We start from the raw sequence: 14479 nt of genomic DNA, 5'->3' as shown, positions 1-14479 counted from the left end.
CACACTTATGTTCAGATGGTATGATAAATCCTGGGGAAAATTACTCCCAATTTTGTAGTAGCCATCCATGGAGTCCGTCATTGAGTTATGGTTAGGTTCCCATGGAATGCATGTGAGCCTATTCCAAATAAAGCTAGCAGTACAGTCCCTGGTACTTGGGAATTCTAACCACTCTAGCAATATCAAGGAGGAGACAGCTTCTTGAGCAACTTTAAGGCCCCTTGCACAGATCTACCTTGATTAACCCCAAAGCTATTCAAAAAGAATTGAAAAGACCTTCATATAGCTACATGGGTCAGCACTATTGTCTCAAAATAACTATGGCCTATTTAAATCTCATTGTAAGGTTCACTTAGATTCATATATTTTATATTATTTTTAAATAAAGGGTTTACCTTTTTTATTACCTTTTATAATTTTATTATTATTACTATTTATTTGTTTAGAGAGAGCATGAGAACACACACTTGGGGAGCTGCAGAGGGCCAGGGAGAAGCAAACTCCCTGCTCAGCAGAGAGCCGGATGCGGGAACTTAATCCTAGGACCCCCGAGATCATGCCCGGAGCAGAAGGCAGATGCTTAACCCCACTGAGTCATGAATAGGTGTCCCTATTCATATATTTTAAAATTAAACAGTGTTTGTTAATTTTCTGAAATAAAGAATAAAACCAGGAATACAGACTCTCTTAGACCAAACCTTTCACTTTTAAATTATACTTACATGTGATCTGTTGATACCTGGTTGAGGCTATGGACAAGTTGTGAAACCAAATTATCATCCCTACAGGCCAAAAGGCAGTTCACCTCTTCTGCTATTCGGGCATTAAAGAGAAGGCTCTTTGTAGTTGTAGCAGGTAAAGGGGATGGAAGAGGCAGCTGGTTCAGGACTATTTGGAATAAAATCACATTATTAGAAAGTGAGTGGCTATAAGAAGACTTTTTATAATATTTGCTTATAAAATACTTATTTACAAATACTTTGGGACTAAAAATAAGTTATAAATATCAATGGGACAAATTATTAAAAGGCATTCTACCTCTCCACCCATCCCCCACAAACCCCAATCAACTCTGTAAAACCCCGAATCATCACTTGGGCAATAACAGAGTTTATTACTCCCTAAGAATAAAACTCAACTCCTTATATGCATGACTTTTCACACCTTAAATCTTTATTCACTTAAAAAACGAATAGCCAAAAAGGTAGGGTTAAAAGGTAACTTCTAAGAATTAAGAATACATTCATTGATCTCATTTACTTTTGCTTCTGAGATTTATCAGAATCATTAGTAATCCCATATAAATAAACCAAGTAACTACACCCAACTCCTCACCTGATATTTAGACAAGTAATAAGTTTTTTAAAAGCTTAAGTATATATAAAAAAATAAATAGATCACTTCAGCAGAAGAACATTCATTATAGAATAGGGGTTCTAGTGGAAGCCAAATAACTAAGGAATTGTGCTTTCAGTTATAAATTCCTAAATAGTTCTCTCCTCTCTTCATTTTAGTCTAACAGAAAACAAAAGGACATCAGTGTTTCTATAGTAGTTTAAATTCAGCTATTTGTCTTCAAATAATGGAAATCTATTCATCTGTCTAAAGTAAAAGTTAAGAAAGTTAATTAACATATCTTTGTTTTTGGCTTAATTTCTAATCACCTATACACAGTGCTACAGGCTGCTCATCCCAGTGGCTAACACAACAGGTTTTTTATTAATAAAAATACAGGAAACAGATTATTACTTAATAAGTAGTGTTTATTGGGCTAACTTTTAAAATATAAGGTAGAGTTGAGAAAATGGGGAGGACAACCAAAAGTAAATTCCTGGTAGTATATCTGATTTGACACTCTTACATATTTTATGAATTTGTGTCTTACCTGTAACAAAATGACAACAAAAACTAAAGACAGTTTCAGAAGTTTTCTTACCTTTATTATCCTAACTCCACCAGCTATTTTCTTATTCAGTAAAGACTAATGAACACAGATAAAAACACTTCTTAAAGTTATTTTCTCATAGTTCCTTTACTATAAAGCCCCAAAGTTTGCATAATGTCATGTTCTCACTTTCTACTTTTCCCTCTTGTATCTCTTTTTCTCTTTATTTACTCAGATAGGATGACACAGGGACTAACATTGGGGTTGCTTTTTGTGCCATTACCCAGGGACTAAGAATTAAAGTTAGAGTTGGCTACCATAAGATAGAGTCCCTAAAAAACTGTGTTACACCAAGTAAATCTCAAAAGAATGACAAAATTCTGTAAACTTAAATGATCAGAGTAAAATGGGCTGCTGATATCTATAGCACACTCCAACAGATTACTGAAAAGGATATCCAAAATGAACATTGCTAAGAAATTAGATTAACTTGGGCTATCAAACCTTCTTCTAGAAAGGATGGTTTCAGTTACCATTTCTAGAAATGCTTTTTAAAAAGTCTGTATTTGCTCCTATATATAAATCCATGCTTCTTCAGTTTTGATTTTTCTTTACTGCTTTGTCTCATCTTTGGTCTTTACTTTTGCATTTATCCCTTCATTGTGTTAAGACCTTTAAACAAACAAATGCCACCATTTCTTAATGCATCTTTAGAATGAAACAGAAATAAAGGTCTGATTACCTATTAGCTGACTACACTTTGTTATTTTCACATGTATGCCAATAAACCAAAGAAAGTAATGATGCTTGTCATTCAAAATCTAGTATCTGAAATAATTTGTTATTTATGACAACTACAAATAATTTTTTCCAGTCTCTCTTAAAATCATTGTTAACACAGAATAGAACATAAATTAGATAAATTAACAAACTTACGGTCTGTGAGACTAGCAATCCCCGCAAGAGTAGTAATGGGGACATGGGGCATATCCCCATTCATCCTGAAGTTCTGGAATGGTGTTGCCTATAAAAGTACTTAGTTCAGGTGCCAGCTGTCATTACTTCCCATTTCCCAAACACTGCAACAAAAACAGACAATTATTTGTAAAAATATGTCAAATATAATACCATTGGGGAAATGCCTACAAAAAATAAGATTTTCTGATTTTCTTGTTTGTTAACCTATATAACAATAATAGCTACCATTCATATATACTTCCAACATATTAGGCGCTGCAAAGTGCTTTGCATGTATTTACTCATTTAGTTCTCACAACAATGTAAGGCAGGTACTATTATTTTCTGAATTTTACTAATGAGGGAATTAATTTACAGAGAGTTTAAAGTAACTTGTGGAGGAAAGAGTAGAACCCAAGCAATCTGGCTCAAGAGTCTGTGTAACCAGTAGGCTGTATTACTAAACTGGGATACTCAATTTTGACAAGCACTATAATAGTCCATATCACAGACACACTAAAACCTAGCTTTAACTTGCCTTGCTATGTCTCTCACTACTCTCTACATAAACCATCCTTTTCAACAAAGCTGAACAGATTATCTTGAATCTACCTTGTGTTTTCACATTTTTATTTATTTCCTTATGTATCTCCCTACCTCGATAGCCCACCCTTACTTTAGTTCAAATCCTTTAATTCTTCAAGATCTAGGGCAAGTTCCTAGTACTTCATGAAACCTCAGATAAAATATATATATAACATAAAAATATATATAAATGTATAAAATAAATTGAATATTTTCAATATATTTAATATATTACACAATATATTAATAAAATATGTAATATATGTAAATACATAGTCCTTTGTGACATTTTTTGAAAGTTGTGTTTTGTTCTTCTATAATGTTACTATACTTACCTTGTCTTCCCAATTACCACTGCAAGCTTCTTAATATCAACCAATCACATAATTAATATATAACCACAGGAAGGACAGAGAAATGTGTTAACATCTTAGTGTTCCTGTATGACTTAGTTGACTTAAATATTCAGTTTTTATAATGTAATTCTGTGTCTGTCTGTGTATACAGACATTCTGTAAAACTCCTAAACACGTTTTCCATTCTCTTCAATGTTCCCAAATTTTTCTCATCTTAAATTTCAACATGTGGCTTTCTGGAAACTTTATCGTTCCTTTAACAGTGTACCAGCTAAAGACCCATTTTGGAAATATACAATTTTGAATAATATGCACATTAATCAAGGATATGCCTTTATTAAATAAATGAATGAATAAATAAATAAATAAATAAGTTCATCAGTAAATACAAGGCTACTGCATGTCAACTGAGAGATAGTGCTACAATAGAAAACTGAATTATAATTTTGCAGTTTAAACATTTTTTTTGAGGCTCTATTTTCTTGTTATTTAAAAGAACCCTTTAAGATTTTTGAGTTGTGGGGCGCCTGGGTGGCTCAGTGGGTTAAGCCGCTGCCTTCGGCTCAGGTCATGATCTCGGGGTCCTGGGATCGAGTCCCACATCGGGCTCTCTGCTCAGCGGGGAGCCTGCTTCCTCCTCTCTCTCTGCCTGCCTCTCTGCCTACTTGTGATCTCTCTCTGTCAAATAAATAAATAAAATCTTAAAAAATAAAAAAAATTAAAAAAAAGATTTTTGAGTTGTAAACTTCAAAACACTAAAAATTCCCCTTACTCATCTATCTTAATGCAACTCTGCAAATAAATTTTTTTTTTTTTTAAAGTCGAAATATACATGAGCACTTGGGTGGCTCAGTCACTGAAGCGTCCAACCTTTGGTTTCAGCTCAGGTCATGATCTCATGGGTTGTGGGATAAAGCCCCGTTACAAGGCTCCACACTTAGTGGGTAGTCTGCTTGAAAGTTTCTCCCTCTGCCCTTCCCCCTACTCTCTCTCTCTCAAATAAACAAATCTTAGAACAAATTTAAAAAGTAGAAGTATATAGGCAGCTAAAATCAGGAGTTTTCTTTTTCCTCACTTTGATTATTGATACATGTTGACCGAAGTTCATAAAACATGTATGCACGGTTTAACAGAGTTATAAAGTAAACATCCATACAACAACCATCTGAAAAGTAATCATCCTAGTTCCTTCTACAGGTAACAACTACCTTGTCTATTTGATAATTATTTCCTTTTTTCCCCCCCTTAAAGTTATGTCCTTTATATGTACATTCTTTTCTAATAGCCAGCCCAGGAAACAACACTGCTTTCTTTTGAGGAATGAATGACATAAAGTTTGTTAGTAGGAGCCTGCTAAAAGGAAACAGTATAGGCAATAGCACAGGAGAAGGTATAGGAAAAATATAATTATGACTGGCTATCTTACAACTGTCCTTGCTACACTGTGGACTTTACTCTTTGAAGTTATCAATTTGGTTTTTTAACAACACTAAATAAATTTAAGTAAACACTGTAAATTTATCAGCTGTATCAAGCACTTAAAAAATTTAAAACCTGACAGAAGTCATCAAAATGCAAAACGCAACAGACTTTTCTTTCTTTCTTTTTTTTTTTTTTAAGATTTTATTTATTATTTGACAGGGATCACAAGTAGGCAGAGAGGCAGGCAGAGAGAGAGGAGGAAGCAGGCTCCCCACGGAGCAGAGAGCCCGATGTGGAGCTCGATCCCAGGACCCCGAGATCATGACCTGAGCTAAAGAAGCTTTAATCCACTGAGCCATCCAGGCGCCCCCAGGCTTTTTTTCTAAGTTTAGGCTAATAAAAAAGTTACAGCTGATGCTTAGTAATTAATGGGAAAAAACAACTGCCCGTGCAAATTATGTACAGAATAGCACAAACAAAAACAGCTTGTTATTCCTGTATGACTGTTATAAATGTAAATTGCCATACTCAAGCAGATTAACAAGTACCATGTTATTTATTAAATTCGGAGGATGGGAACTAATAGAGAACAATCTGCCACAGTCTATTGTGAGCTAACCAACTTCATTCTGTTTTCCCTCAGGTAACAAGTAAAGCAGACCCAACGCTAGCTAGGAATATTTTAGTACAAAAATGATATAATTAGTTACCATGTACAAATTAGGAGATCAATAAATCAAACCAAAAGATTGTTGTGCTTTTCTTATTGATATAACAAAGCATGTTAATACTGTGGTGTCAACTGAAAACTGGAAGTGGGGAGAGAAAGGAAAGCAACAATGCTTGTTTGGTTTAAAGTGCTTGTATAGACTGAGTAGGGGACTACTGACAAATATATTTATACCTCCACTGCTGAACTATGCTGAATTCATTGGAAGCCACGCTTCTGAAGGACAGCAGAAGACTTTGGTAGAAATGGACTCATAATTTTCACTAAAGTCACAGATGTTGATGAATATGAGTAATTTGTGAAAATGCTGCTGCCTATACTGGAAAGTGACCAGAGTATATCAAGAAAGAGCATTCCTAGAATTCTAAAAATGAATATGCAGAACTCTAACTAATTAGTCATGACACTTCTAGCTCTGGATTGGGCAATGTTTGGTCTACCTGGCTCTGTGAAAGTACACTGTCTTTCATGAAACTGCTGAAACTGAAGCTGAAAGTCATTATCTTTAGGGAACAATGTGCTCAGAAGGAAATGGTAACCAACTGGGAAAGGAGACTAGAATGAGTGCTGAAGAACTGTCGCTTAAGGCAGTGCTTTATTTACATACTTAAAATCTGTGAATGGTGTCCAATTAGTGAATTATAAAATAAAATTAGTGGATTGAGATCAACACTGAGAGGGATGGTAGGAACAGAAATATAAATTTACATTGCACACTGATTTGTGACTCCAGGTAAAATGTCTAATTGGGGGGCACCAAGGAAAAGCAGTTTCAAAGCTGCCAACTAAAGAAATGGAAGAGTTACCGTGAAGCCCACCTCCTAAGCGCTGATGAGAATGCAACAAAATAATTCATGTAAATCATTTGATGCGCTACCTGGCATATAATAAGTTATCCAGAAAGTTAGCAGTATTACAAACTGAAAAACACACATCTGGGAAAACAGAGGAGAAACAGGGGTGAATTAGGAAGAAGGTATCTTTCCAATAATATACATAAATCCTTACTTTCAGAAAGATTATAAATCATTTGAAATTTCAGTATATATTTCACCATAGTATTACAAACATGTATACCAGCTCTAGGCATACACACCCACAATTACTTAAATGATAAGGTACCTGAAGTAAATACTGGCAGTGAAGAGTAAGGAAAAAACCTAATCTTTGTAATACCAAGAACTAAATAAAACGCAAACTAAGAAATCATTTAGTTTATTTTAGAGTGGGTTAATTAAAATAATTCTTAATTAGTAGAAGATACGGTAAATTCTCATTTCAACCCATTATAATGAATCTGATGTGGACACCTTAGCGCCTGACAAGATTTTTAAAGGCCCTGGTTCTTTGCTCATTTAATTCCACTTAAAATTTATGGTTTCTGTATACAAACAAAAGAAATGCAAATATAAAATTATTGGTAGAAGTTATAATAATAATATTCAAATTGGGATGGATCTGGAATAAAAGGTGCTCTCAGAATTTGATGGTAGATAAACTTCCCGGACAGCCAGTGTAAGTAACTCATAACCAAGAAATGTGTACAATCTTGTCTGAAGACTTTACTAGTGAAAAACACTAGAAATGATAGCATTTATTGTGCATCTAGTTGGAGAAGTCTATAAAATAGAAAGTTGGAAATTTTTGAACTGACAAAAGCAGTCAGAATTATAGCTATAGTTATGAAAATCATCCACAGAGGATAACAGTTAAATTGTAATAATAGGAGACAGGCAAGATGCAAGGTAACATTGTTGGGGGAGACTTTTTTTTAGCACTTTTTATGTATGAGACATTAATATAGACCTTTCCTTTAAAAAAAAAAAAAGATTTTATTTATCTATTTGACAGAGAGAGACAGCAAGAGTGGGAACACAAGCAGGAGGAGTGGCAAAGAGAGAAGGAGGCCTGAAGCAGACCTCTCAATGAGCAGGGCGCCCAAAGCGGGGCTTGAGCCCAGGACCCTGGGATCATGACCAAACCAAAGGCAGAGGCTAAATGAATAGGCCACCCAGGTGTCCCAACATACACATTTCCTTAATCATTATCACAGTGAGAGGTTTATGAAGTTTATCTCTACTTCACAGATGCAAAAATGAAGACTCAGAGCCTAAGTGCTTTGTCTGTGGTTATACAGATATTTCTAACCAAACCTTATATTCTCATGTATATCCAAAGAACATAAAACTAGGAAATATCTACATTGCTATGGCAGTAAGATAAACCAATAAAAGGTAAGGAAATTGTCCCTCAGAGAAACTAAATGTGTGTTTAAGGTCTCATAGCTAGTAACTAACTGAGTCAAGACCAGAATACAAATGTTTGGATTTCTAGTTCAGTATTCTTTACACTATATTGTCATCTGGCAGGATTATAACATTTGAATGAACCAAAATTCTATACATGTGGAATCTTTAGCTAATGAACACCACTGTTCCTTGCTAACGTTATTATTTTATTATTTTTGGGTAGGGAGGGATGGAGGGCTTTAAAACTAGCATATTTTTATTTATCTCAGTTTATATTACATTGAACAATATAAGCCACTTCAAATTATTTTGGGAAACAAGTGGAATGTAAATCCTAAATAGCCAACTAAGTAAATAAATAAATCTATGTTGTACTACATACTATATTAAACCGGTAACAGTGACTCTCTTGAGGGTGGCACCTCTCTAGCAGAATTCTTTCACTTTAGTCAAGCTACCTTCAGAATCTTTTCCACTGCCTAAAATGTATTCAAGAACAAAATTTTCACATTCTGTTTAAGATACTTCCAAAAGACGATCCTCAAATCCTAGCTCAAAAACAGCTTCCAATCAGCCACACTGATAATATGCTCACTTCTTTAAAATGTTTCTATTTTTCTATAGTTCTAAGTTATCCCCATTAAATAAGAGAAATGCAAACAAAAGCAAAAAGCACAGTACAGCTCTAATGTTCTCTTTGGACACATGCTTTGCTTCTGTAATTCTGAGCTCCCTGCAGCCACCATGCTGCTTAACAATAAATGTGTATTATTCCTCTGTGCATTCCCATAATGTAGCTATATCCTAATGTATATAATATGTAATAGAAGAATACCGTTACATTATTAAGTACTATTAGAAAGAGAAGTCACAAATCAGGCTGAAATTTTAGAGTCTCTCGAAACTCACTTTAAAGAGTATGCGTATGTTCACTGAGAAGTATAATGATTAGTAAAACTTTATGTACTTCTGTAGTCAGTTTTCTTCCTTGTTCTTATCAATTTATTTCACATGCATTTTTATACAAACCAACTTTAACAAAAGCTCATATTACTTTAAAAGGCCCCAGCTGATTATTATAGCTAAATTGACTACAGAGGCCTGCTGAGTAGTTATACAATGTTTAATCTTAACAAAATATGCAAAAATACAAGCTGCATCAGTAAAAAATAGTCCTGAAGTTATTTTTTTTTCTTTTCTCTCTCCTTTTCTTTTACAGAAAGGCCGTAGAAAAAATTTCCAAGTGCTGCTATGATTTGGGTTACTAATCCATGTCCCCACACCAAAAATTATTTCTCACCTTCTTCTCCACTGCAAAAGAAACAGTCTATTTTAAGCTCCTAATAGAGGTTGAGACTGTACCTTATAATACCATGAGACTATTTTTTTATACAAAGGTATTAGAAATGAAAAATCAAACAATGGAGATTTTATTTCTTTCTAAACGAGGTTTACGTCTTAAAGAACTATGACATTCAGATGCAGGTCTTAAATAACTCTTGATGACACATGATTGATTCAATCTAAAATATAAGAGAAAATACTTTTATGTGAAATCACTGAATGGCCCACAAGAGGGCACACTTTCAACTACAAAAATTTAAAATTCACTTTTTTTCCTAGAAAGATCGCTTATTTTTTTAAATTTTATTTCCAGTATGGTTAACATTCAGTGTTATATTAGTTTACAATATAGTGATTCAACAATTCCATACCTTACTCAGTACTCATCAAGATAAGTGTACTTTTAATCCCCTTCAATTATTTCACCCACCCCCCACCCACCTCCCCTCTGGTAGCCATCACTTTATTCTCTATAGTTAAGAGACTATTTTTTGTTTTTCTCTTTTTTTATTTGTTCATTTGCTTTGTTTCTTAAATTCCACATATAAATGAAATCATATGGTATTTGTTTTTCTCTGGGTTTAGCATTATATTCTCTAGATCCATTCATGCTACTGTAAATGGCAAGTTTCATTCTTTTTTTGAGTTCACTCTTTTGGGGGGTGTCTGGGTGGCTCAGTCAGTTAAGCATCTGCCTTCTGCTCAGGTCATGATCCCAACGTCCTGGGACTGAGTCCCTCATCTCACTTCCTGCTCAGCGTAATTCTGCTTCTCCCTCTCCCTCTGCCCCTCCTCCCACTTGTGCATGGATATGCTCTCTCTAAAAATAAACAAAATCTGTAAGAGAAGAAAACAAAGATTTCATTCTTTCTTATGGCTGAGTAATAGTCTATGGTGTGTATGTGTGATGTGTAAGTGTGTGTATATACACACATGTACACACACATCCCACTTCTTCTTTACCAATGTATCACTGGACACTTGGGCTGCTTCCATAATTTGGCTATTGCAAATAACGCTGCAATAAACATCAGACACAGGGACGCATACATCTTTTCAAATTAGTGTTTTCATATTCTTTGGATAAATACCAAGTAGTGTAATTACTGGACTATATGCTAGTTCTATTTTTATAAAATTCACATTTTTTTTTACCAAGCCCGTCAAAGGTTGGCCAAGTTCTTCTAAATTGATTATTCAACACCATTAGAAAGCAACAGATCCTGAAGTTTGCAGTTTTTTGTTTAAACACACACAAAGAAACTTCTTTTTTTTTGGATGAATATAAGAAATCCCTCCTTACATCAAAACTTCTATATTAACATTAAATTACAAAAGTATGTAACAGTCTTATCAGTCATATTGGTTCTGTTAACTATTTGAATTTGGCTGCCCTAAAAATCTTTTCAACAAACTCTGGCTACCTTGAATTATGATCTCATTAAGTGACACAGTCCCTAGGAACAACAAATTCTTTAAAACAACTTAGAAGGAGACCAAATGAAATGTTTTATTCAGGAAATTTTTCTTATTCAACAGAACATTACTTAGAATACCCAAAAGAGTAATCAAGAAAGAGCAGAGGAAGATATGAAAAAAAAAATCATGATCACTTATATACAATCTGCATTTTTGATCCATTTTCTGTCCTAACCCATTCATCCTTTCTCTTGAAACTATAATACCTGTGCTTTTATTCTCATGGTTCCACCAGGTGTCTTGCCCCATGAGTAACAGCATCCATACTGCTAAATAAATACAATGGACAGCCTCAGGTCTCATCTGATTTGACCTAGCATTCAGCACAGTTGATCACTCTCCAGTTTGAACAATTCTTTTGTTTCCAGCACATCCTCCTGGTTTTTCCTCATACCACATTGGCCACTCTTAAATCTTGTACGGCTTCCTTCTTATCTTCCTATCCTTACTCTGTTTTTAATCTCATCCAACATCATGATTTTATTTTTTTTTAAGGATTTTATTTATTTATTTGACAGAGATCACAAGTAGGCAGAGAGGCAGGCAGAGAGAGAGAGGAGGAAGCAGGCTCCCTGCTGAGCAGAGAGCCCCACTCAGGCCTCAATCCCTGGACCCTGAGATCATGACCTGAGCCAAAGGCAGAGGCTTTAAGCCACTGAGCCACCCAGGTGCCCCAACATCATGATTTTAAAATAGCACCTATGTGCTGATGACTCCCAGTTTTTATCTGCTGCTTTGATTTCTCCACTGTATAGTAGACTCACATATCCAACTGCCTAGTCAAGATCTCTGCTTTGATGTCTAGTAAGCAAGCACGCGTCTAGAGAGCACAGGTAAAATCTTGACTTTTAAGAATATGAATTGTATGTGCTAGATAAAAATTCTTTATTAGGTATGTATTTTGCAAATATGTTATTCCAGTTGTTTGCTTGTCTTTTCATTCTCTTAATACCTTTTGATGATGTCCAGTGTATCAATTTGTTCTTTATGGGGGCGGTGGTGGGTAGTTAGTGGCAGCATTTGACTGCAAAAGGGCATGTAGAAATGTTCTGGGGTGATGAAATTTTTTTTTTCCTTGAGAGAGAGAGAGTGTATGTGTGTATGTACGCACGTGCACCCACACACGAGCAGGCCCCAGGGGCACATCAGAGAGAAAGAGAGAGAATCTTAAGAAAGCTCCACACCCAGCACAGAGCCTGATGTGGGCTCCATCTCAAAACGGTGAGATTTTGACCTGAGCTAAAATCGAGTCGGGACACCAAACTGAGCCACCAGCCACCCTGAAATGTTCTGGATCATGAAGGGATACTGGTTACATGAGTGTCCCCCCTTGTGAAAATTATGAAGCTAAGAATTCTGTTTTTCAGTATATGTAAGTATTACCAAATTCCAGAAAACTGTAAAAGTAATAATAACTAAGCAGTGGAAAATAGGCAGAACTAGAGATGAAATTAAAATGACAACATGTTAAAAAAAATAAATAAAATGACAACATGTTGATTACGCTACGTGATGGGTACTGGGCATTCATTATACTCTTCTACTTATGTAGCACATACTCAAGTTTTTCAAAATAAACTTTTTTTTTTTTTTTAATTAAGGGAACTTTTTGTATTAGATGCAAAATATCACTGTCTTATATGAGGTCAGTATTAATTAAAGCCTTATTTTTTCCAGTTCTATTACTGCTAAACAATGTGCTATAGACTAAATGTTTGTGTCCCTGCCCCCAAATTCTTATGTTGAAACCTACTCTCCAGGGTGAAGGTATCTGGAAGTGGGGCCTCTAAGAGGTGATTAGGTCATGAGGGTGGAGCTCTCATGAATGGGATTAATGCCCTCATAAGAGGGACTCCAGAGAGCTCCCTTGCCCCTTCTGCCTTATATAGACACAGCAAGAAGACAGTTTATGAACCAGGAAGTGTGTTCTCAGAAGACATCAATCTACCAGCATCCTGATATAGGCCATCCCAGCTTCCAGCACTGTAAGAAATAAATTTCTGTTGTTTATAAGCCACCTAGTCTATGGCAATCTGTTATCAGAGCCTGAATGGACTGAGACACTATATCCCTTCAATATCTATTTCTGTAATTGATTTTAAAAACTCATAAAAGAATCCAAGAGACCCAAACATAACCATTAAATAATATGATCAATGAATGTGGAAAAAGATATTGGGTCAGCTTTTCAGGGAAGATAAACTTTTTAAAAGTTAATTTAAATCATTAACAGCTCCTGACTAAGGAGTTACATTTCAAAATTATTTTAAATTGATTTACATGGAAAGGAGCACTAAACAGAAGTCATTTCTCATTCACATTATCCACAGTAACCTTTTCATGATTTCCACTGAATCCCTCTACTATTTTATAAGATATAAATATGTAAATTAAGGATGTATATGTTTCTAAATTTATAAGCTCATGTTCAATGAACTAATCATAAAATGCAGGTTTTTATAACATCAAATGCCATATTCTTTCTGTATATAAAATGAAAAAAAGTTCTTTAAATTCTGTCACTACCAGTCAATCTTTCATTAGGAGAAGTGGATTTTAAATAGTTTTTTTTAGAAAGATTAATTTATTTTACAAAGCAGGGGCACCTGGGTAGTACATTTGGTTAAGTGTCAGACTCTTTTTTTTTTTTTTAATATTTTATTTATTTGACAGAGAGAAATCACAACTAGGCAGAGAGGCAGGTAGAGAGAGAGGAGGAAGCAGGCTCCCCGCTGAGCAGAGAGCCCGATGCGGGGCTCGATCCCAGGATCCTGGGAACATGACCTGAGCTGAAGGCAGAGGCTTTAACCCACTGAGCCACCCAGGCGCCCCTGTGTCAGACTCTTGATTTTGGCTTGAGATCTCAGGGTTGTGAGATCAAACCCCAGGATGGGCTCTGCGTTTCGAGCAGAACCTGCTTCATATTCTTTCTCCCCCTCTCTCTGCCCCTCCTGCTCATGCTCATTCTCTTTCTTTCTCTCTCTCTCTCTCTGTCTCAAGGAAATGAATGAATGAATGAGAGGGAGCATATGTGTGAGTGGGGGTAAGGGGTTCAATCAACTGAGCCACCGGATTTTAAAATTTTAAATGAGGTTTTAAATTTATTTAATAATCACAGTTACACAAAAGTAAACTTTCTATGAAACTTAGAATACTAAAAGAAAATAAGAGCAATACATACTGAGATAGAAGGTTAATAAAATGCAGAATCAAGTGACTTTGTGTGTTATAGTATAATCTCCAAGATAAAGATGTTAAACAGCAAAAGCACTTGAACTCTTTAAATCTTAAACTCTCAAAACAACATTTCAATGTTTTCTTTCTTTCTTTCTTTGTTTTGTTCCTTGGTTTAGAAAGTCTTGGGCTTTTAACTAGATAGTGATTTCCTATGACCAGAGTATTTTATAGCTTATCGATTTTTTTTTTTTAAAGATTTTTATTTATTTATTTGACAGAGAGAAATCACAAGTAG

At 35.1% G+C, this 14479-nt stretch overlaps 1 protein-coding gene across 2 annotated transcripts in view; it reads right to left on the bottom strand.

The window, feature by feature from the left end:
- The window catches only part of NIPBL (NIPBL cohesin loading factor), a 205563-nt gene that overhangs the window by 113617 nt on the left and 77467 nt on the right, over positions 1-14479 (bottom strand). For both annotated transcript variants that reach the window (XM_059417012.1, XM_059417013.1), the window contains exons 2-3: positions 2822-2964; positions 723-888 (exon numbers count right to left, since the gene is read on the bottom strand). In XM_059417012.1, coding sequence (XP_059272995.1) covers positions 723-888; positions 2822-2885 — 230 coding nt within the window. In that variant the 5' untranslated portion in view covers positions 2886-2964. The remainder of the gene's footprint in view (positions 1-722; positions 889-2821; positions 2965-14479) is intronic.

The sequence above is a fragment of the Mustela nigripes genome, chromosome 12, assembly GCF_022355385.1.
Source record: "Mustela nigripes isolate SB6536 chromosome 12, MUSNIG.SB6536, whole genome shotgun sequence".
In the NCBI taxonomy this organism is placed as follows: domain Eukaryota; kingdom Metazoa; phylum Chordata; class Mammalia; order Carnivora; family Mustelidae; genus Mustela; species Mustela nigripes.
Note: the sequence above shows the minus strand (reverse complement) of the source record. Positions and strands in the feature narration are given on the sequence as shown.